Source organism: Macaca fascicularis, chromosome 1 (assembly GCF_037993035.2).
Source record: "Macaca fascicularis isolate 582-1 chromosome 1, T2T-MFA8v1.1".
Lineage (NCBI taxonomy): Eukaryota > Metazoa > Chordata > Mammalia > Primates > Cercopithecidae > Macaca > Macaca fascicularis.
The window spans coordinates 110,581,305-110,603,623 of NC_088375.1; the positions used below are offsets into that span (position 1 = coordinate 110,581,305).

Here is a 22,319-nt window from a genome sequence, read left to right on the forward strand (position 1 = left end):
TCCTAGTGGGAAATAAAGGGATGGGCTTAAATAAAGGGATGGGCCCTGGCTAGTTATCTGCAGCGTGAACATGTCCTTAAGGCACAGATCGCTCATGCTATTGTTCGTGGTTTAAGAATACTTTAAGCAGTTTTCCGCCATGGGTGGGCCAGGGGTTCCTTGCCCTCATTCTGGTAAACCCACAGTTTTCCAGTGTGGGTGTCAAGGCCATCACAAGCATGTCACAGTGCTGCAGAGATTTTGTTTATGGCCAGTTTTGGGGCCAGTTTATGGCCAGATTTTTGGGGCCTATTCCCAACATGTCCCCCTTCTTTGTTTTGCAAAGCAATGAAAGCAAAGGCAGCTTTGTCAAGGTGAGCTACTTCTCACAGGGGTCAGGATCCGCATCTTCAGTCTATACAAAGACAAACAACACAGATTAATAACACAATCATCATTGAAATCACAGAACTTCCAAGTGTTTTTATCCATTTTAATGGGTTACTAGCTGTTAATCCATCTGCAGCTCCTTCATGCACTCCAGTTCCTGGCATTAAGGTCAGGTGTGCCTGGGATGCCTTAAATATTTGTTCTTTTAATTTTGCAATATCCAAAGACAAGTTTGTAGAGTGTCCTTCTAGATGCTTTTTTATTCTTTCCCAAATTTTGATCTCATTAAGTGCTATTAATAGTTTCCACAAATCCTTACATTTAGCCCCTACAGCGGGCCATATCATTTGAGGTTGAGGTGGCACTCTATTGCCACGTTTCCAGATAATAGGAACTCTTGCCGTACTTCTTACCATTTCTACCATCTGATCATTTTGTTCAGACCAGCTGAACATAGTGTGGCCATGGCATGCAGACTGAGAGGTGCGATTCAAGCTAAACATCCCCTTAGGGGACCAATCAATAATGATTCCATAGGAATCGTTGCGCAGCACCTCTTCGTGTTCTACAATGCAATCTTCCTAAACAAGTATGTTCATTTTTTTCTGGTCAGGTTCAATTTTGTTTACAAATAGGTTTTTGAGGGCGGTATGCCTCAATTATAGGAGCAGAATTATTATGGCAAATACTGAGATCAGAAAGCATGTGTAACTGTCATAGAGTGATTACATCCAGGCATTATTGCCAGCCAAGATTGATAAATATGCCCAATAAGTATAATTGTTCTCTGTGCCAGCCCTTGTTGAAGGAATACTCATGGCAGTGGTGGTAACCGCTATCATAGCTATTGTGAAATTACTCATTGTGACTGGTTGTCCCGCTTTCCTCAGGTTTTCTTCTGCCATCTGTGACAGCTTCTTGATCTCTCCCCAGGTGGGTGGCTGTGTTCGACGGGTGTTGCTTGTGACAGTTGGGGTCCTCCTCAGCATCAGTCTCAACATGGCTGCAACCGGGGGGTCCTCGGGATCCTCCCGGAATCTCTTCCTCGGCATCTGTCTCATGATAAGGTTTTAGGTGTCTTGATGGCATCCAAATCAGTGTTGATTCGGTCCTGGAGAAACACAAGCATAACCTCTACCCCAAGTTATTGTTTTACCTATTTCCCAACTTTTTCTTATCAGATCTCTCCACCAAACCAGTTGTTTTGCTTCTGTCATTGCAGCTGGTTTCTGTAGATGCTGTTCAGCTGCTGATAACATCTGGCCTTTAGGCAGTCTCGAAAAATTTGAAGTTAATAATGCTAGATTCAGTTGTATATTGGGTGTCATGTAATCCCTATTTCCCCCCCATTTTGTTTTTGCAACTGCTGTTTCAGGGAGAGGTTCATTCTTTCCACTATGGCTTGTCCTTGAGAATTATATGGGATATCAGTAATGTGTTTAATATTCCATATGGAGAAAAATGTAGCTAGAGCTTGGCTAGTATAGCCTGGGACATTATCTGTTTTAATAGAAGCTGGAATGCCCATCACCACAAAACACTGCAAAAGGTGATGTTTAACACAGGCAGAAGACTCTCCTGATTGGCATGTAGCCCAGACAAAGTGAGAAAAGGTGTCCACACATACGTGCACATAATCTAGTCTCCCAAATGAGGGAACATGTGTGACATCCATTTGCCAAAGAGAATTAAGTTCCAATCTTCGAGGATTAACTCCTCCTGTAAAAGATGAGGAATGTACCATTTGGCGAGTTGGGCTTGCTGGATAATAACTTTAGCTTCTTTCCAGGTAATGCTATATCTGCATTTGAGACCAGAAGCATTAACATGGGTTAAATTGTGAAAGTGTTTGGCATTAGATACTGCATTAGCAACTGGGCAATCAGCCATTTGATTCCTTTCAGTTAAAGGTCCTGGAAGAGGTTTATGAGTCCTAATGTGAGTGATGTAAAAAGGGTGCATTCTACTCCCAACTGCTGTTTGCAGTTGGGTAAATAAAGTCCTCAGTTGTTCATCTGTATGAAATTATACCTGAGCATTTTCAATTAACTGTGTGGAATGAACCACATATGAAGAATCAGAAATCACATTAATAGGCATATTAAAAGCAGTCAATACCTCAATTACAGCTACAAGCTCTGCTTTTTGAGCTGAAGTATAGGGCATCTGCAAAACTTTACCTTTAGAGCCAAAATAAGAAACTTTACCATTATCAGACCCATCTGTAAAAACATTCTCAACACCTTCAATTGGTTTAAATTTAGTTATTCTAGGGGGAATCCAATTAGTCAGTTTCAAAAATTGAAACAGTTTCATTTTAGGAAAAGGATTATCGAGAATACCCACAAAGTCAGCTAAATGGGTTTGCCAAGTAAGATTATTTATAAAAGCTTGCTGTATTTGTGCCTTTGTGAGAGGGACAACAATTTTTCCAGGATCATATCCATGTAATTTAACAATCCGAGTTCTCACATTTTCTATCATAGTAGCGATAAGGAGTTCGAGTCTGTGAATTAGTATGTGGAAGAAAAAGCCATTCTACTAAGTTCTGCTCTTAGACAATGACACCAGTAGGTGAATGCTGAGTTGGAAAAATTAACAAATCTAGAGTCTTCTCTGGATCTATTCTATTTATTTGAGCTTTATGGACTTGCTTTTCGATTTGCTGCAGCTCTGCCTCAACTTCTTTTGTTAATTGCCGAGGGCTAATGAGGCTAGAATCTCCTCTAAGGATAGAAAATAGATTACTCATGGCATAGGTAGGATGCCTAGAGCAGGTTGTAACCAATTAATGTCCCCTAGTAATTTTTGAAAGTCATTTAATGTTTTCAATTGATCCCTACGTATGGCTACTTCCTGTGGCACAGTGGTAGTGTCATTTACTAAGGTCCCCAAGTAGGAGTAAAGAGTAGTAGTCTGAATTTTGTCAGGAGCTATAATTAAACCAGTGTGAGAAATCAAATTTTGCAAGTAATCATAACATTGGAGTAATATTTCTCGAGTGGGGGCAGCACAAAGTATATCATCCATATAATGAATAATGTAACACTGTGAAAATTTTTTATGAGTAGGTTCAATTGCTTGCCTTATATACATCTGGCAAATTGTTGGACTGTTTAACATGCCTTGTGGCAACACTTTCCAGTGAAAATGCTTAGCAGGCTGCAGGTTGTTTACCGCAGGAATTGTAAATGCAAACCATTCACAGTCTTGCTCAGCTAAGGGAATAGTAAAGAAACAGTCTTTTAAATCTATGACTATTAAAGGCCAATTTTTTGGAATTAGAGCAGGAGAAGGCAGTCCTGGCTGTAATGCCCTCATAGGTTGCATAACTGAATTGGTGGCTCTAAGATCTGTTAACATTCTCCATTTATCTGATTTTTTCTTAATTACCAAAACTGGAGAATTCCAAGGGAAACATGTTGGAGCTATGTGTCCGTTTCCTAATTGTTTATTAACGAAGTCCTTTAAAGCCTCTAGTTTCCCTTTACTTAGCGGCCATTGTTCTATCCAAATTGGCTTATCTGTTAACCATTTTTTTTTTTTTTTTTTTTTTTTTTTTTGAGACGGAGTCTCGCTGTGTCTCCCAGGCTGGAGTGCAGTGGCCGGATCTCAGCTCACTACAAGCTCCGCCTCCCGGGTTCACGCCATTCTCCGGCCTCAGCCTCCCGAGTAGCTGGGACTACAGGCGCCCGCCACCTCGCCCGGCTAGTTTTTTGTATTTCTTAGTAGAGACGGGGTTTCACCGTGTTATCCAGGATGGTCTCGATCTCCTGACCTCGTGATCCACCCGTCTCGGCCTCCCAAAGTGCTGGGATTACAGGCTTGAGCCACCGCGCCCGGCCTCTGTTAACCATTTTAAAGACACAGGTTCTGGAGGCTTAACAATGGCTGCCATCAAAAATGATATCCTAAACCTTGGCAGGAACTTTGTCTTTCCCCTTGAAGTGGTTCCTTCAAACTTTGCGAATTTTTTCCTAGTCCCATAACAGGGGCATGCCTCATTTCATGCATCATATGTTGACTTTGAGGGCTATGTAATTGCTCAGGAATTAGAACTTGTGCTCCCCATTGTAATAAATCTCTTCCCCATAAATTTATAGGTACAGAAGTTATAATTGGTTGAATAGTCCCAGGTTATACATTGGGCCCTTCACAATGCAAAGTATAACTACTTTGATATACGTCAAGGGCTTTACCAACTCCAACTATGTTAAATTGAGTAGGTTTAATTGGCCCCACAGACAGCCAGTGCTGTAGAGAAATGATTGAAATGTCTGCTCCTCTATTTACCAAACGTTTAAGTTTCTTTCCCTGAATAGTTATTTCACAGGTAGGACATTTATCAGTAATTTGATTCATCCAATAGGCAGCTTTGCCTTGTTTATTTTTGCTTCCAAATCCTCCTGTTCATTTAATTTCACTTTTCCCCATTCCCACATAAGGCACAATCAGGAGCTGTGCTATATGCTCTCCTGGCTCTGCTTTCCAGGGAACAGAAGTAGATATAACAATTTGAATTTCCCCATTGTAATCTGAATCAATGACTCTTGTATGTATTTGTACTCCTTTTAAACTTAAACTAGACCTTCCTAGAAGTAATTCTATCATCCTCGCTGGCAAGGGTCCACAGACTCCTGTTGGGACCTTTTGCGGGAGTTCCCCAGGCAGAAGGCTCACAGCTTTTGTGCAGCGTAAATCTACTGCAGTACTACTGGCTGTGGCGGGGGACAGACATTGTACAGGGGTGAGGGAATGGCCTAAGCCGGAAATGCCCTGGTTAGGAACGGGCCTGAGACAGGCACCTCATGGCGTTTCCCAAATTTAAAAGGAAAAGGCTCAAATGTAGCTATAATATTGCCCTATTGATCTGGGGGGGTGTATCGTAACAAGGAACTGCTTGCTGATTATTTCTTCTGCTTCTTCAAATTTGTTTGTTTTTGGGTTTTTTTTTTTTTTTTTTTTAAACAGAATGTCTTGCTTTGTTGCCCAGACTGGAGTGCAATGGCACAATCTTGGTTCACTGCAACCTCTGCCTCCTAGGTTCAAGCAATTCTCCCTGCCTCAGCCTCCTGAGTAGCAGGGATTACAGGCTCCCACCACCACACTGGCTAATTTTTGTATTTTTAGTAGAGATAGGGTTTCACTATGTTGGCCACGCTGGTCTTGAACTCCTGACCTCAAGTGACCCCACCCACCTTGGCCTCCCAAAGTGCTGGGATTACAGGCATGAGCCACCACACCTGGCCCCCCGAGTAAATCCAACATAGGAGGCTGAGGCAGGAGAAATATTTTTTTATTTCAGTTATTATAAGTTTTAGCTGCAGAATTTCCTTTTGGTCCCTTTCTCTATATCTTTATTGATATTATTTTGTTTATACATTGTTCTCCTGTCTTTATCCTTTTTTTTTTGAGCATCTTTAAGACAGTTGTGGCCAGGCACGGTGGCTCACACCTGTAATCCCAGCACTTTGGAAGGCCAAGGCGGGTGGATCACTTGAGGTCAGGAGTTCAAGACCAGCCTGGCCAACATGGTGAAACCCCATCTGTACTAAAAATACAAAAATTAGCTGGGCGTGGTGGCGGGCACCTGTAATACCAGCTACTTGGAAGGCTGAGGCAGGAGAATCACTTGAACCTGGGAGGTTGCAGTGGGCCAAGATTGTGCCACTGCACTCCAACCTGGGCAACAAGAGTGAAACTCCGTCTCAAAAAATAAAATAAAATAAAAGATAGTTGTAGTGGGTGTGGTGGCTCACACCTGTAATCCCAGTACTTTGGGAGGCCCAGATGGGAAGATCACTTGAGTCCAGGAATTTGAGATTAGCCTGGTCAACAGTGAGACCTCGTCTCTACAAGACACAAAATTAGCTGAACATGGTGGTACACACCTATAGTCCCAGCTACTCAGGAGGCTGAGACGTGAGGATCACTTGGTCTGGGGAGGTGGTGGCTGCAGTGAGTCAAGATCACACCACTCCACTCCAGCCTGGCAACAAAGCAAGACCCTGTCTCAAAAAAAAAAAAAAAAAAAAGGTTGCTTTCAAGTTTTTCTCCAGTAAATCCAACATAGGAGGCTGAGGCAGGAGAATCGCTTGAACCCGGGAGGCAGAGGTTGCAGTGAGCCGAGATCATGCCATTGCACTCTAGCCCAGGCGACAGTACGAGACTCTGTCTCAAAAAAAAAAAAAAAGCCCGGGCCCGGTGGCTTACGTCTGTAATCCCAGCACTTTGGGAGGCTGAGGCAAGCGGATCACGAAGTCAGGAGTTCCAGACCAGCCTGACCAACATGGTGAAACCCTATCTCTACTAAAAATACAAAAAAATTAGCTGGGCATGGTGGCGTGTGCCTGTAATCCCAGCTACTCGGGGGGCTGAGGCAGGAGAATAGCTTGAACCTGGGAGGCGGAGGTTTCAGTGAGCCGAGATCGCGCCACTGCACTCCAGCTTAGGCAACAGAGCAAGACTCTGTCTCAAAAAAAAAAGATTTATACCAAGTTTAATTCCAAGGAAAATTTACTTCTGTATTACTCTATTCCCTCTCCCTCTTTTTGTGTTAATATTGCTATATGTTTCTTTTCTTTTTGGGTTTTTTCGGCTTTGGTGTTTTTGTTTCTTTTTTTTTTTTAGACAAAGTTTCACCATGCTACCCAGGCTGGTCTTAAACTGCTGAGCTCAAGCAATCTGCCTACCTCGGCATCCCAAAGTTCTGGGATTACAGGCATGGGCCCACCATGCCAATATTGTTACATGTGTTACATCTATATGTGTTACAAATTCAACAATTCATTGTTGTAATTATTAAAGAGAAGAAAGCACAAATATATACTTACAGAGTTTGTTATATTAACCTCCTTATTTACCATTTCTGGTTTTCTTCATTTCTTCCGGCGGATTCAAATTACCATCTGTTGTCATTTTGCTTACTCCAGTGTAACTTTTTTCCCACCCTCTTTCTTTGTGCTATTATTACATTTCTATATGTTATAACCTTGTGCAAAAGTTTAAAAAGTTAAAAATTATAACTCAACAATAACAATTATATAAATATTGTTTTGTGCAATTGCTTTATAAATCAGTTGAGATGAAGTATTCAATTATACCATCCTTTTTATTACTTACATAATTACTTTTACTGTTTGTTCATGTGGATTCAAATTACTGTCTAGTGTGTCCTGCTCTCAGCCTTAACAACTTTCCTTTAGTTTAGTATTAAGATTTCTTATAAGGCAGGTCTGCTAGCAGTGAACTCTTTCAGATATTTTTAATCTAGGAATGTATTTATTTTTTCTCCTTTTTAGAAATTTTTCTTTGCCTTCATTTTTTTTTGTTTTGGTTTTGGGTTTTTTTTTTTTTTTTTTTTTTTTTTCCTTGAGACAGTGTCTCACTCTGTCACCCAGTCTGGAGTGCAGTGGCGCGATCTCAGCTCACTGCAACCTCCACCTCCTGGGTTCAAGTGATTCTCCTGCCTCAGCCTCCTGAGTAGCTGGGACTACAGGTGCATGCCACCACACCTGCTTTGCTTTTATTTTTGAAAGATAGTTGCCAGTTATAAGATTCTTGGCTAATAGTTTCTACCCTCACTTTGAATAAGTCTACTCATTCTTCTGGCTTGCATTTTTTCTAATGGGAAGCCAGCTGTTAAGCTTATCAAACTTCCACTGTGATGTGATCAGTCATTTTTCTCTTCTGCTTTCATGATTTTCCACTTATTTTTGGTTTTCAGCATTTTTACTATGATGTTGGATATGGGTCTCTTTGTGTTCATCCTACTTGGAGTTTGTTGAGCTTCTCAAATGTGTGGTTGACTGTTTTTCATCATACTTGGCAGGATTTTAGCCATTACTTCCTTGAGTATTTTTTCTGCCTCTTTCTCTCCTTCTGGTGCTTCCATTTTATGTACGTTTGTCAAGTTGATGATATTTCGCATTTCTCTGAGTCTGTTCATTTTTCTTCATTCTTTTCTCCTTCTTCATATTACATAATAACTTTGATCTCTAAGTTTGCTGATTCTTTATTTTGCCAGCTCAGATCTCTTGTTGGGTCCCTTGAGTGAATTTTTCATTTTGTTTGTTGTACTTGGTTTTTTTTTTGAGTCTTGCTCTGTCACCCAGGCTGGAGTGTAATGGTGCGATCTTGGCTCACTGCAACCTCCGCCTCCTGGGTTCAAGTGATTCTCCTGCCTCAGCCTCCTGAGTAGCTGGAACTACAGGCACACAGCACCATACCCAGCTAATTTTGTATTTTTAGTAGAGACAGGGTTTCACCGTATTGGCCAGGCTAGTCTCAAACTCCTGACTTCCAGTAATCCGCCTGCCTCAGCCTCCCAAAGTGCTGGGATTACAGACGTGAGCCACCATGCCCAGTCTGTTTGTTGTACTTTTAAACTCTTGGATTTCTAAATGGTTTTTTTGTTTTTGTTTTTTTTGAGATGGAGTCTTGCTTTGTTGCCCAGGCTAGAGTGCAGTGGTGCTATTTCGGCTTATTGCAGCCTCCACCTCCCAGGTTCAAGCGATTCTCTGCCTCAGCCTCCTGAGCAGCTGGGATTACAGGTTCCCACCACACCTGGCTAATTTTTGTATTTTTAGTAGAGATGGGGTTTTGCCGTGTTGGCCAGGCTGGTCTTGAACTCCTGGCCTCAAATGATCTGCCCACCTCGGCCTCCCAAAGTGTTGGGATTACAGGCATGAGCCACCGCACCCGGCCTAAATGGTTCTTTTTTATAATTTCTGTCTTTATTGATATTCTCTGTGTGATGAGTCTGGTTTCTCCTAGGTCTTTGAACATATTTATAAAAGCTGCTTTGTAGTCTTTGTAAAGTCCAACATTTTAGCATTCTCAAAGGCAGTTTCCATTGCCTGCTTTTTTTCTTCTCAATGGGTTAGTGGGTCACAATTTATTCTTTGTATACTTCATACCTTTTTGTCAAAAACTGGACATTTTAGATAATCGTGCACCTCTGGATAGTATACTGTAGCTGTCCCCAGCCTTTTTGGCACCAGGACAGGTTTCATGGAAGATAATTTTTCCACTGGGGTGGGGGACGAGGGGATGGTTTCAGTATGATTCAAGTGCTTTGCATTTATTAGAGTCTCACAAGGAACATGGAACCTAGATCCCTGCCATGTGCAGTTCACAATAGGGTTCACACTCCTGTGGGAACCTAATGCCACTGCTGAGCTGACGGGAGGTGGAGCTCAGCTTTACCCACCCATGGTTCACCTCCTGCTGTGCAGCCGGGTTCCTAACAGGCTACGGACCAGTACCAGTCCATGATCCAGGGGTTGGAGACACCTGCTATACTAGTTTCTCCTTCCACTAGAGGTTGATTGTGTTGTTTGCTTGGTAATTTGTTTCATTAGTGACTTGCCTGCAGTAGCTCTCTGAAGTCTGTTTCTCTTGTACTGTGCAGCCTCTGATGTCACTGCTCATATTTTCTTGTTTTTATCTTTTGGCCTAACTCCCTATGTGTTGCCAGTGGGTCAGTAGAAGCCACTTATTAGCCAGGCACGGTGGCTCAAGCCTGTAATCCCAGCACTTTGGGAGGCTGAGACGGGCGGATCACAAGATCAGGAGATCGAGACCATCCTGGCTAACACGGTGAAACCCCGTCTCTACTAAAAAATACAAAAAACTAGCCGGGCGAGGTGGCGGGTGCCTGTGGTCCCAGCTACTCGGGAGGCTGAGGCAGGAGAATGGCGTAAACCCGGGAGGCGGAGCTTGCAGTGAGCTGAGATCCGGCCACTGCACTCCAGCCTGGGCGACAGAGCCAGACTCAGTCTCAAAAAAAAAAAAGAAGCCACTTATTAGTCAAAGGTTGTGCTTAAGACCTTTTAGCCAATTAAATTTTTTTATCCTTTACTGTTGGATATGTGTGTGTGATTTTGACACAGCCATCACAAATCAGGGAGTTTACATTTTGCCCCACATTCAGCAAGGAACTAGCAACTTAGAAGTTTCCTCTCTGATTTCTTCTGAGAGAGAGTACATCCTTGGATATACACCAGGGGTGCATGTGATTTCTTTATTTTTATTTTTTATTTTTCATTTCTTGAAATGAAGTCTCGCTCTGTTACTCAGGCTGGAGTGCAGTGGCGCAATCTCAGTTGACTGAAACCTCTGCCTCCTGGGTTCAAACAATTCTCCTGCCTCAGCCTCCCAAGTAGCTGGGACTAGAGGCATGCACCACTACGCCTGGTTATTATTATTATTATTTTTAAGTTTAGCTTCCTAGGAGTTGCCTTTGAGTTAGTGTAGCTTATTGTTCAGCCAGTGTTTGGTCAGTGGTTGTGCTTTAGCCCTTGGTGCCAGTGAAGCATCCACCCTTTTTGATAGATCTATGTGTGGCCTGGGGAATACTCTCAAGTCAAGCCCCACGTCCTGCTCTGATTGCTTCTGAGTGGGTGCAGCCTGGTGCAAGCACACATTCCTCCCAACCCCCAGTGTTGGTCATGATTCCAGAAGGGCTTTTCTTGGCTGTTTCTCTGGTTCTGCCTGTTAAACTTCTGGAGGCTTTGCCATTTGGGTTTGTCATACCAGTGCCATAGAGCTAGCAGCACCCTTATAATTGCTTTCCACCAAGATCTCTATGGTTTTCAACACCCTTAGGCATAGATTCTCCACCCTGTGTTCCAAATAAAGTCAGTCCTCTCAGGCAGAGCTTTGGAGCTCTTCATTCTTCAGGCCTTCCTTCCCTCCTGGGCAGAACTTCTGCACAAGGGCCCACTTCTCCTATAGTGACACCCGCCTGTTCTATGAGTAGGTGCTGGGAGAAAGAGGTGTTAGCCCCTGGTCTTCTTGGCTTGCCTTTTCTGTTGCAGAATCTCTAATCTATGAACAAACTGGAATGGGAGCAATTGAAGTCTCAATATTGTCAGCCTACCAGGCCTGGGATAGAGCCTCTGATCTACAAATAGGGTAGGGAACCTCAGTCCTCTCAGCTTCACCAGCAAATAGAAGTTCTGCAATACAGAGTAGAAATCATTTGGGAGAGACTGGTGTCCTAAAGAGAATTTCAAAAATACATAAATAATTACAGTGTCACAGAGAGGTCACATAAGAACAGAAATAAAGTCCATAAGCTCTAGCAATATGGAAGTCCTTGGTGACATTTTTTGAAGCTGGTTTAATGTGAAATATGGTTAGAGTCAAAGCCAGATTATAAAGGACTAAGGATTAAATGAATTGAGGAATGAAGATTATGCTTTTAATCATTTTAGCCATTCAAGGTTCCAGATAACCACATGTTTCATTTTGCTTTTCTCTTTCTGTTCATTATGTCCTATTTCTTTTTTCTCATAGGTGAGACCTGGAACCCCTTCAAATTACAGTACCAGCTGAGAAATGTACGAGAGCGCATTGCAAAGAACCTAGTAGAGAAGGGTATTCTAACCACTGAGAAGCAGAATTTCCTGCTATTTGACATGACTACTCATCCAGTGACCAATACAACAGAGAAACAGCGCCTAGTGAAAAAACTTCAAGATAGTGTACTAGAGCGGTGGGTAAATGACCCTCAGCGTATGGACAAGCGAACACTAGCACTCCTGGTGCTAGCTCACTCCTCTGATGTGCTAGAGAATGTCTTCTCCTCTCTGACAGATGACAAGTATGACGTAGCAATGAATCGAGCCAAGGACTTAGTAGAACTGGACCCTGAAGTGGAAGGGACAAAGCCTAGTGCCACAGAAATGATCTGGGCTGTGCTGGCAGCCTTCAATAAATCTTAAAGCCAGCAGGTGGATTTCTCCTTTTCCCCTGCTGGCTGGTGACTGTCAGAGACCCCATCACTGAGTTTTGTGTGATGAGATGTTTTCATCATTTTTGTTTCCTTTTCTTGAATCAGACTTGTGATTTGGGGAGAACAACTTCAGGGCTTCTCCATAGACCTTGACCATTATAAGCAGACCTTATTTCTCCCTACACCTCCACTCCATAGGTAAATAAACTGGGTGAACCCACACGTACCCAATGAACATTTTCTCCCATTTCTTGGTTTAGTTTCACCCAGTGTGCTTTTGGATAAGCAGAAATATCTAAATGGGATTTTGAGTTATCCAGCTATAGAATGTGAATGAGATAAAAAGCGAACCGTCTATTATGTTTTTCTAAGTTTGTTTTCTATCTTAAATACATGTTTTCACAGCCTTTGTCTCTCAGACTCTGCTAAATAATGTAGCTTATTGAAATAACTGTCACTGAATAAGGAGCAATGAGAAACAAAACTAATTTTTGGAGCCGATGGTCTCTGGAATTGCATATCCTGCTAGTGATTTTCTCATCTTTCCTTTTCTAACCTAATGAGAATGTCCCAGATTCAATTACCTGGATCTCAAAGTCCTAGAGCCAGAAATACATTCTCTCATCCCTCTTAGCATTCTCTTGCTCCCTCATTCACTAGGGCAAAAGTCTAAATGAAGAAAAGAAAAGTCTCTCTCAACACCTCATTCATGCAATCAGCATTAGAATTTGTAAGGAAGGAAGGGAGGTGGCATGAAAATGTCCATTCTTGGAGTATACGACTGTCCTGTTTACCCCAGGCCACTTTTTTTTTTTTTTTTTTTTTTTTTGAGACAGGGTCTTGCTGTTGCCCAGGGAGGAGTACAGTGGTGCAATCACAGCTGACTGCAGCCTTGACCTCCAGGGATCAAGGATCCTCCTGCCTCAGTCTCCCAACTAGGTGGGACTACAGGCACATGCCGCCATACTCGACCTTTTTTTTTTTTTTTAGAGAGACAGAGTCTCGCTTTGTTGCCCAGGCTGGTCTTGAATTCCTGGGCTCAAGCAATTCTTCCACCTCAGCCTCCCAAAGTGCTGAGATTACTGGCGTGAGCCACCGCACCCACCCCTCCAGACTACTTTAAATGTCTCTGCTGTGACTGAATTGAAGGAATTGTAAGTTTCAGTTGCTGAATATATCAGTATATCTGAACTCCAGATCTTTTTATTTCCTATTTTTGGCTTTCTACATAAATTGATAAAATCCGTCTATATTTAAGGGTTCTGGGAGTAGTTTTGTCTATGTTTAATCCATAGATGTACTCCTAGTCATCAGTCTTATTTCAGTAAAACCATCTTTCTGGCCAAATCTCTTAACACGTTTTTTACTTCAGTAGTGAGGGCAATGAGAAGCTTTATTAAGAAAGATCCTATTTAAAGGGCTAAGTTGGTGTTGAAAGCATGCTGACATAAAGTCCAGTATTTGAGGATATAAAGAGGACGGGCACTGAGTTGTGCTGATGTTAAGCATTTATTATACTTTAATGGGATAGTGCTTCTTGACCATTATAGAACAACAAGCTGTCAAAGGGCTAATACAGATGACCCAGACCTGACATTAAATCCTGTTGATTAGAAATAATTAAATGAGTGATTTATTCATTTATCTCCTCTGCCAAATATACTTAGCCCCACAAAAATTCCCCAGCTCAGTTAACATTTTTTTGTTTTTCACTTTAGGCATCTCTTAGGCAAATAGAGATATAAATTGTAATAGGAAACAATCTCTAAATGTGAAACTGAATAGAGCTTCAGTCTGGCTCTCTAATAAAAAAGCCAGTCCATGTGTTGTCTCTACCTGATTTAGCTTTTTCTTTTCTTTGAACAATTCGGCATGAATTGAAACCAGGTTTTCCTGTGGAAAGTTATAGCTTGATTGGGGGATAGAAGTTGAATTGAGTTCTTTCTTGAAACTCTTAGTGTTTATTTTTATATTATATCTCAAGACGAGGATATCTTCAGTTTGAATCTGCATAATGTTCACTGCCAAACTCCTTCTCATTTAATGCTTATGGCCTTCACATTTCTGTATAATAAAGATCAGTTATCAGCTCTCTGGTCTCTCTGTGCACAATTTTATAACTTAATTTGTTTTAATTGGAAATAAGGACTTTCTATACAAGGCTAATAATTGCCTCCCCCTTTACACTAGCATACCAGCCTGTTTTATCCTATGTAGAAAATGAAGGATACAAAACCAATTGTAACATACTTAGGCTGAGGGTCAGGACACATCAAAGCTGACCAGATGAACACCAGCTAATGCTATAAAGCCTAAATAGTGTCTCCATCTCAATCAAAATAAATTAACCAATTATACCATTATTACCATGAAGAGAATGAATACGATCTGTCCTACTAATACTTGCAAATGACACCTGAATTTAGGAGCTGAAAGTCTTAAGTTCCAAATGTCGGTGACATGCCTGACTATAACAGAGTTAACATGTAAAAAATGTAAGTGTGCTTATAATTGGCTTATTGTTCTCCCTTTCTTTATCTATAGCACAAGGAACAGTAATACATTTGTTTACTAGGATTGTTTATACTTTTCTAATATTTTTATTTAAGACAAAGTACTGTTTCCATAAGTCATGCTTTATACAATGTTTCTCAAAGTATATTGCAAAGACAATTGCACCGAAACGTATGTGTGAGATAGGAGGGTACCTTGCTAAAATGCAGATCCTAGTAAATCAGTCTCTGGAGTTAGGAGGAAGCTGCATTTTAAAGAAATTCTCAGCCAGGCATGATGGCTCATGCCTGTAATCCCAGCACTTTGGGAGGCCGTGGTGGGCGGATCATCTGAAGTCAGGAGTTCAAGACCAGCCTGGCCAACACAGTGAAACCCCATCTCTACTAAAAATACACAATAAGCCGGGCGTGGTGGCGCACTCCTGTAATCCCAGCTACTTGGGAGGCTGAGGCAGGAGAATTACTTGAATCCGGGAGGCGGAGGTTGCAGTGAGCCGAGATCGCACCTGTACACTCCAACCTGGGCGATAGAGCAAGACTCTGCCTCAAAGAAAAAGAAACTTTCTAAAAGCTTGCATGTTAAAATTTGAGAATGCCACTCTATATCTTATTGTCTATAATACGTTCATCAAAAACTATTGAGTACTTACAAATTGATGGGCACTTGCTAGGCACTGACAATAAAACATTGCATAGGGCACCATTCTAGCTCCCAAGAATGCACATTTATGTGGGCAAACAATATAATTTGTGACAAATGCTCAAATAGAAGTATAAACATAATATTTGGAAGCACAAATAAATAGTATTCTCCGTGGGAATGTTAGGGAAGACTTTGAGGTGTTGTATTTCTTTATTATGGTTATCATATATTGAGCACTTTTGTTGTGAGGTAGGTACTATGCTAACTGCTTTGTATATTATCTCATTTATTACAAAACTGAAAAAAAACTTTACAATGTTCTTTTAAAGAAAACTCAGGTGGCCGGGCGCAGTGGCTCACACCTGCATTCCCAGCACTTTGGGAGGCTGAAGCGGGTGGATCACCTGAGGTCAGGAGTTCGAGACCACCCTGGCCAACATGGTGAATCCCCATCTCTATTAAAAATACAAAAATTAGCCCAGTATGGCGGCACATGCCTGTAGTCCCAGCTACTCGGGAGGCTGAGGCAGGAGAATCGCTGGAACCCAGGAGGTGGAGGCTGTAGTGAGCCAAGATCATGTCACTGCACTCTAGCCTGGGTGACAGAGCAAGACTGTCTCAAAAAAGAAAGAAAACTCAGGTAATGAGGCTTGCCTGAGGACATAGTGCAGAGCTGCAGTTCAAACACGTTTTTAATCACTACACTTTCTTGCCTTCATTTGAACTAAATCTCAAAGGATCGGCTGGGCCAAGATGGCCTATGCCTGTAGTCCCAGCACTTTAGGAGGCCAAGGTGGGAGGATCACTTAAGTCCAGGAGTTCAAGATCAGCCTGGGCCATAGCAAGACCTTGTCGCTATTTTTTTAAAAATTTTTTTAAAGTCTCAAAGGATCTTTTTGGGGTAAGAGGGAAGAGCCAAGGCTACCCTACGAAGAGGAAACAATATGTACAAAATAATTGGTGATGTGCTAGAATTTCATGAATGTGTGTAGTTTTCACATATTTCCAGAAAAAAAAAATTTTTTTTTGAGATGGAGTTTCACTCTTGTTGCACAGGCTGGAGTGCAATGGCACGATCTTGGCTCACTGAACCTCCGCCTCCCAGGTTCAAGTGATTCCTGCTTCAGCCTCTTTACTAGCTGGGATTACAGGCACCTACCACCACGTCCGGCTAATTTTTTATATTTTTATTAGAGATGGGGTTTCACCATGTTGGCCAGACTGGTCTTGAACTCCTGACCTCAGGTGATCCACCTGCCTCAGCCTCCCAAAGTGCTGGGATTACAGGCATGAGCCACCACGCTCGGCCCAGAAAATAAGAGAATATATTCAAGTTGTAAAGTAAACAAAGGATTTTGAAACTGGCAGCTCTTTTTTTAGAGATGGGGTCTCACTTTGTTGCCAAGGCTGGAGTGCAGTGGCTATTCACAGGCACTATCATAGCCCAATGCTGCCTCAAACTCCTGGCCTCAAGGGATCCTCCCGCCTCAGCCTCCCCAGTAGCTGGGATTACAGGCATGTGCACCATGACAAGCTAAACTTTTTTTGTTGTTTGTTTACCTTGACTTACTCCTTTCCTGTTGCTTTTCTTTATATAGAACTGAGTTTCCAGCCAGGCGCAGTGGCTCACACCTATAATCCTAGTACTTTGGGAGCCCGAACAGGCAGATTGCCTGAGGTCAGGAGTTCGAGACCAGCCTGGCCAACCTGGCGAAACCCCATCTCTACTAAAAATACAAAAATTAGACGGGTGTAGTGGCAGTCACCTATAATCCCAGCTACTGGGGAGGCTGAGGCAGGAGAATTGTTTGAACCCGGGAGGCAGAGGTTGCAGCGAGCCAAGATCGTGCCACTTAATTCCAGCCTGGGTGAAAGAACAAAACAAACAAACAAACAAAAATGGAAGAACTGAGTTTCCCACCTATCATTTTCCTTCTCTCAATAACATTTCTTACAGAGCAAGTCAGCTGGAAATAAATTCCCTCAGTTTTTGTCTAAGAAGGTCTTTATTTATCCTTCATTTTTGAAGGATAATTTAACTGGAAATAGAATTCTAGGTTGGGCTGGGTACAATAGCTCACACCTTTGTAATCCCAGCACTTTGGGAGGCCGAGGCAGGAGGATCACTTGGCCAGGAGTTTATGACCAGCCTGGGCAACATAGCCAAAGCCCCAGCTCTACAACAAGAACAACAGAAATAATTATAGGTTGGTGGGTTGTTTTTGTCTTTCAACACTTTATATATTCCACTGTCTTGCATGTATGCACACATGCTTTCTGACATTAAATTATAACAAAACTGAAATTTAATTTAGATTCTAACAGATAAAATTTGTTCTTCCTTTTTGCCACACATCTAAAATGCCCATAAGTGTATATTCATATGATTTCTAAAAATGTATTTTATTCTCCCTAAAGAATAAAAATAATCACTTTAATGCTGAAATGTTAGGTAACACTGCCTTTTTTTTTTTTTTTTTTTTTTTTGATATTTTTCTATTATCTGTTACATGTGTGTATATACTCTTTGTTTCTGTGTCCACAATTCTCAAAGCCTTGGTCTGTCTGATTTTTCTCCTCAGTGAGTTCCAAGTTGTCTGTAATTTGGAAAGAGACAAACCAAACATGCTTTTATTGTTGTTTTTGTAGAGACGGGGGGTCTCCCTATGTTGCCCAGCCTGGTCTCAAACTCCTGGGCTCAAGGGATCCTCCTGTCTCAACCTCCCAAAGTGCTGGGATTACAGGCGTGAGCCATTGTCCCCAGCTGAAAAGTGACTGTTTATTGATAATTGAGGAAGCCATCTCTCCCAGAAAGCAGTAAAATTTTATCGAATGCAAGTCAAAGCGAGAGTCACTTCCTGGCAGAAATCTCCATTTTCTAGCAGCTCAGCTAACTCACTTACCGCATTAGTTTTCTTTTGAATTCCAAATTGTAAAAAAGTAAATTCAACCAGAGGGGAAAAATTAAATACTCCCTAAGAGCTCTGAAGACAGACATTTTTTGTGTAGAAATTTTCCCCAGAATATAAATAATCTGGCTACCACTTTGTTTTTCTTAATCTAATTCAACCTCCCAACGTATGATAGTAGATTTTATCTGAATTTACTTCAGAAGCTTACCTGGGAATCCAGGGCCTTCTCCCTCAGAAGGGCTTCTTAACTGAATCCATGTTTCTGCCACAAGAAGAAAGTCAGTCCAATAAATGTACATCATTTTCCTGATTTAACGAGAAAAATTTTAAGCCTAAGTTTTTCTTGTATTTCAGATATTGAAATGTTTCCTCCTTATCTGAAAGTGAGACTTCTTCAAAGATTTATGGATATTTAAACCCTTAAAATACCTCAAAATATTTGTAAGTTAGCCTTAATAATAATTCTTTTCCCCCTAGTTCTATCACCTCACCTTCTCTTCAACCCCCAAGTAGAGGCCAAAAATCTCTTGAATAAGTTAGATTAAACTGATTTATATTAATCCAAAGTAGATATTTTTTCTTTTGGGGAGTAGGGAAGAAATGGGTCTAATTAAGGAGGGGAAGAGTGGAGAAGGGTGAAGATAACAGAATAGCCAAATGGATTCTCAGGAACATTATGAATATTTAAAAGGCTGAACATTCAATCTGAGAAAGCTGATTGAAGAAAATAGCGAACAAATTTTCTTCTTTTTTTTTTTTGAAACAGAGTCTCCTGTCACCCAGGCTGGTGTGCAGTGACACCATCTTGGCTCACTGCAACCTCTGCCTTCTGGATTCAAGTCATGCTCCTGCCTCAGCCTCTCAAATAGCTGGGATTACAGGAATGCACCACAAGGTCCAACTAATTTTTGTATTTTTAGTAAAGATGGAGTTTCACCATGTTGGCCAGGCTGGAGGCTCTCGAACTCCTGGCTTCAAGTGATCCACCCACCTGGGCCTCCCACAATACTGGGATTACAGGCGTGAACCACAGTGTCTGGCCAAAAAATACTTTTTAAATGCTCAAAAAGTAATAAAATACTTTTTTCTTTTTTCTTTTTTTTTTTTTTTTTTTTTTTGAGATGGAGTCTCACTCAATCGCCCAGGCTGGCTGGAGTGCAGTGGCACGATCTTGACTCTGCAACCTCCGCCTCCCAGGTTCAAGTGATTCTCCTGCCTCAGCCTCCTGAGTAACTGGGATTACAGGCCTACACCACTACACCCAGCTTTTTTTTTTTTTTTTTTCCTGAGATGAGTTTTGCTCTTGTTGCCCAGGCAGGAGTGCAACGGCATGATCTCAGGTCACCGTAACCTCTGCCTCCCAAGTTCAAGCGATTGTCCTGCCTCAGACTCCCGAGTAGCTGGCATTACAGGCATGAGCCACTGTGCCTGGCCTAATTTTTTTTGGTTTTTTGTTTGTTTTGTTTTGTTTTGTTTTTGAGACGGAGTCTCGCTCTGTTGCCCAGGCTGGAGTGTAGTGGCGCCATCTGGGCTCACTGCAAGCTCCGCCTTCCAGGTTCACGCCATTCTCCTGCCTCAGCCTCCCGAGTAGCTGGGACTACAGGCGCCCGCCACCTCACCCGGCTAATTGTATTTTTAGTAGAGATAGGGTTTCACCATGTTAGTCAGTATGGTCTCGATCTCCTGACCTAGTGATCCACCTGCCTCGGCCTCCCAAAGTGCTGGGATTACAGACGTGAGCCACTGTGCCCGGCCCCTAATTTTGTATTTTTAGGAGAGATGAGGTTTCACCATGTTGGCCAGGCTGCTTGATCCCAACCTGCCTTGGCCTCCCAAAGTGCTGGAATTACAGGCGTGAGCCACTGTGCCCGGCCAAGTAATATTATTTTAAGTGAGGTGGCTAGCTGGGCATGGTGGCTCACTCCTGTAATCCAAGCACTTGGGGAGGCTGAGGTGGGAGGACTGCTTGAGGTCAAGAGTTTAAGACCAGCCCAGGCAACATAGTGAGACCCTGTGTCTATTTTTAAAAAATGAATAGTGAACATAGATAGCCAGCACCCAAATCAAGAAACAGATCATTACCAGCACCCTAGAATCCCCCTCATAACTTTTCCCAGTTGCTATTTTCTCCCTTAAAGGTAAGCACAATCTTGACTTGTAATACCATAGATTGGTTTTGCTTTTGAGGTTTATACAAATGAAATTATGAAATACGTATGTTTTGTGACCATGAATTAACTATTTTACTTTTTGAAGATTTGACTGTCCTAGTTTGGGGCAACTATAAATAGAACTGCTATGAACACGTGTTTTGGTATAACATAAGAATGCATTTCTTTTTTTTTTTTTTGAGATGGAGTTTTGCTCTTATTGCCCAGGCTGGAGTGCCATGGCTCGATCTCAGCTCACCACAACCTCTGCCTCTCGGGTTCCAGTGATTCTCCTGCTTCAGCCTCCCGAGTAGCTGGGATTACAGGCATGCATAACCACGCCCGGCTAATTTTGTATTTTTAGTAGAGGCAGGGTTTCTCCGTGTTGATCAGGCTGGTCTCGAACTCCTGACCTTAGGCGATCCACCCGCCTCGGCCTCCCAAAGTGTTGGGATTACAGGCATGAGCCACGGCACCCGGCCTCTCTTTCAGTTATTTTTTAATGAACAATAATTTTTTAATATAGTCACCCTGTTGTACTAGCAAATACTAGATCTTACTTTTCCTTCCACTTTTTGTGTACCCATTAACCATCCCCTCTTTACCCCCACCCCAAATAATGCATTTCAATCAGGTATATATACCTAGGAGAGGGATTGCAAGGTTATGGGTTTTGGATTATGTTCAGCTTTAGTATATATTGCCACCAGCTTTCCAAAGTATGTTGTACCAATTTATACCCCAACCAGCCATACTGCAGGTCTTTGGAAATGTCAAGTCATATATTTAGGAGCATATGATTATGCTGAGCACAGGTCTGGATAAATAAAAGCCACTGTTAATTCCTGTGACCTTGCTTTAATTTTATAGAAACTGAGCTGCGGCCGGGCACGGTGGCTCAAGCCTGTAATCCCAGCACTTTGGGAGGCCGAGATGGGCGGATCGCGAGGTCAGGAAATCGAGACCATCCTGGCTAACACGGTGAAACCCCGTCTCTACTAAAAAAATACGAAAAACTAGCCAGGCAAGGTGGCGGGCGCCTGTAGTCCCAGCCACTCGGGAGGCTGAGGCAGGAGAATGGTGTAAACCCGGGAGGCGGAGCTTGCAGTGAGCTGAGATCCGGCCACTGCACTCCAGCCTGGGCGACAGAGCAAGACTCCGTCTCAAAAAAAAAAAAAAAAAAAACTGAGCTGCATTGGTTGGTTTCAGGGGATCTATGTACATCCTAAAATATGTATAGTATTGCATGTATGTATTTGTGCTTAAGTACATTTGAAGAATCATGGTTTATACCAGATTCTCAAAGATCAGATTTGCAAAATCTGGTGGCAATATATACTAAAATAAACATAATGCAATACTTTACACACACCACCCCCCCAACAAAAAAAAAAAAATAGAAAAGCTTAAGAATGACTGCTTTATGGGAGTCCAACAATCAAGAAGCTATTATTACTCAGAAATACTTTGCTTGTTATTAGCAAATACTGTTCCAGGTTGGTGGTGGTATGTTGGCACAGACACACAGTCTAAATAGCCAGGTTTCCTGTGGTTAACAGAGAAGGATTAGCACGCTTGACTACTTAATTTTCCTTTTATTTCTAGTAGGTTAAAATCTTTTATTAAAATAGCTTCTAGTGTGTAGGGGGATAGCTTCATAATGCTTTTTGTAATTACATATTTTCAATAACTATATATTTTTAGAATAGTTTCATTGTGATTATAATTCACATACCATACAGTAAATCCATTTAAAGTAAATAGTGGTCAGGCACAGTGGCTCACGCCTGTAATCCCAGCACTTTGGAGGCTGAGGCAGGTGAATTGCCTAAGGTCAGGAGTTCAAGACCAGCCTGGCCAAGATGGTGAAACCCCATCTCTACTAAAAATTAAAAAATGAGCTGGGCATGGTGGTGGGCGCCTGTAATCCCGGCTACTCAGGAGGCTGAGGCAGGAGAATCGCTTTAAGGCAGAGGCAGAGGTTGCAGTGAG

General features: G+C 42.1%; 1 protein-coding gene across 5 annotated transcripts in view; it reads left to right on the forward strand.

Moving 5' to 3' along the window:
- Positions 1-14,201, forward strand: part of GOLPH3L (golgi phosphoprotein 3 like) — a 49,932-nt gene extending 35,731 nt beyond the window's left edge. For 3 of the 5 annotated variants that reach the window (XM_005541976.4, XM_065546417.1, XM_045364318.2), the window contains one exon: positions 11,671-14,201. In XM_005541976.4, the coding sequence (XP_005542033.1) occupies positions 11,671-12,098 (428 nt within the window). In that variant the 3' untranslated portion in view covers positions 12,099-14,201. Of the gene's footprint in view, positions 1-1,259; positions 1,307-11,670 lie in introns of those variants that run through there. The other 2 variants (XM_073996400.1, XM_073996401.1) reach the window with 1 other exon arrangement.
- The last annotated feature ends 8,118 nt before the right edge of the window (positions 14,202-22,319 follow it).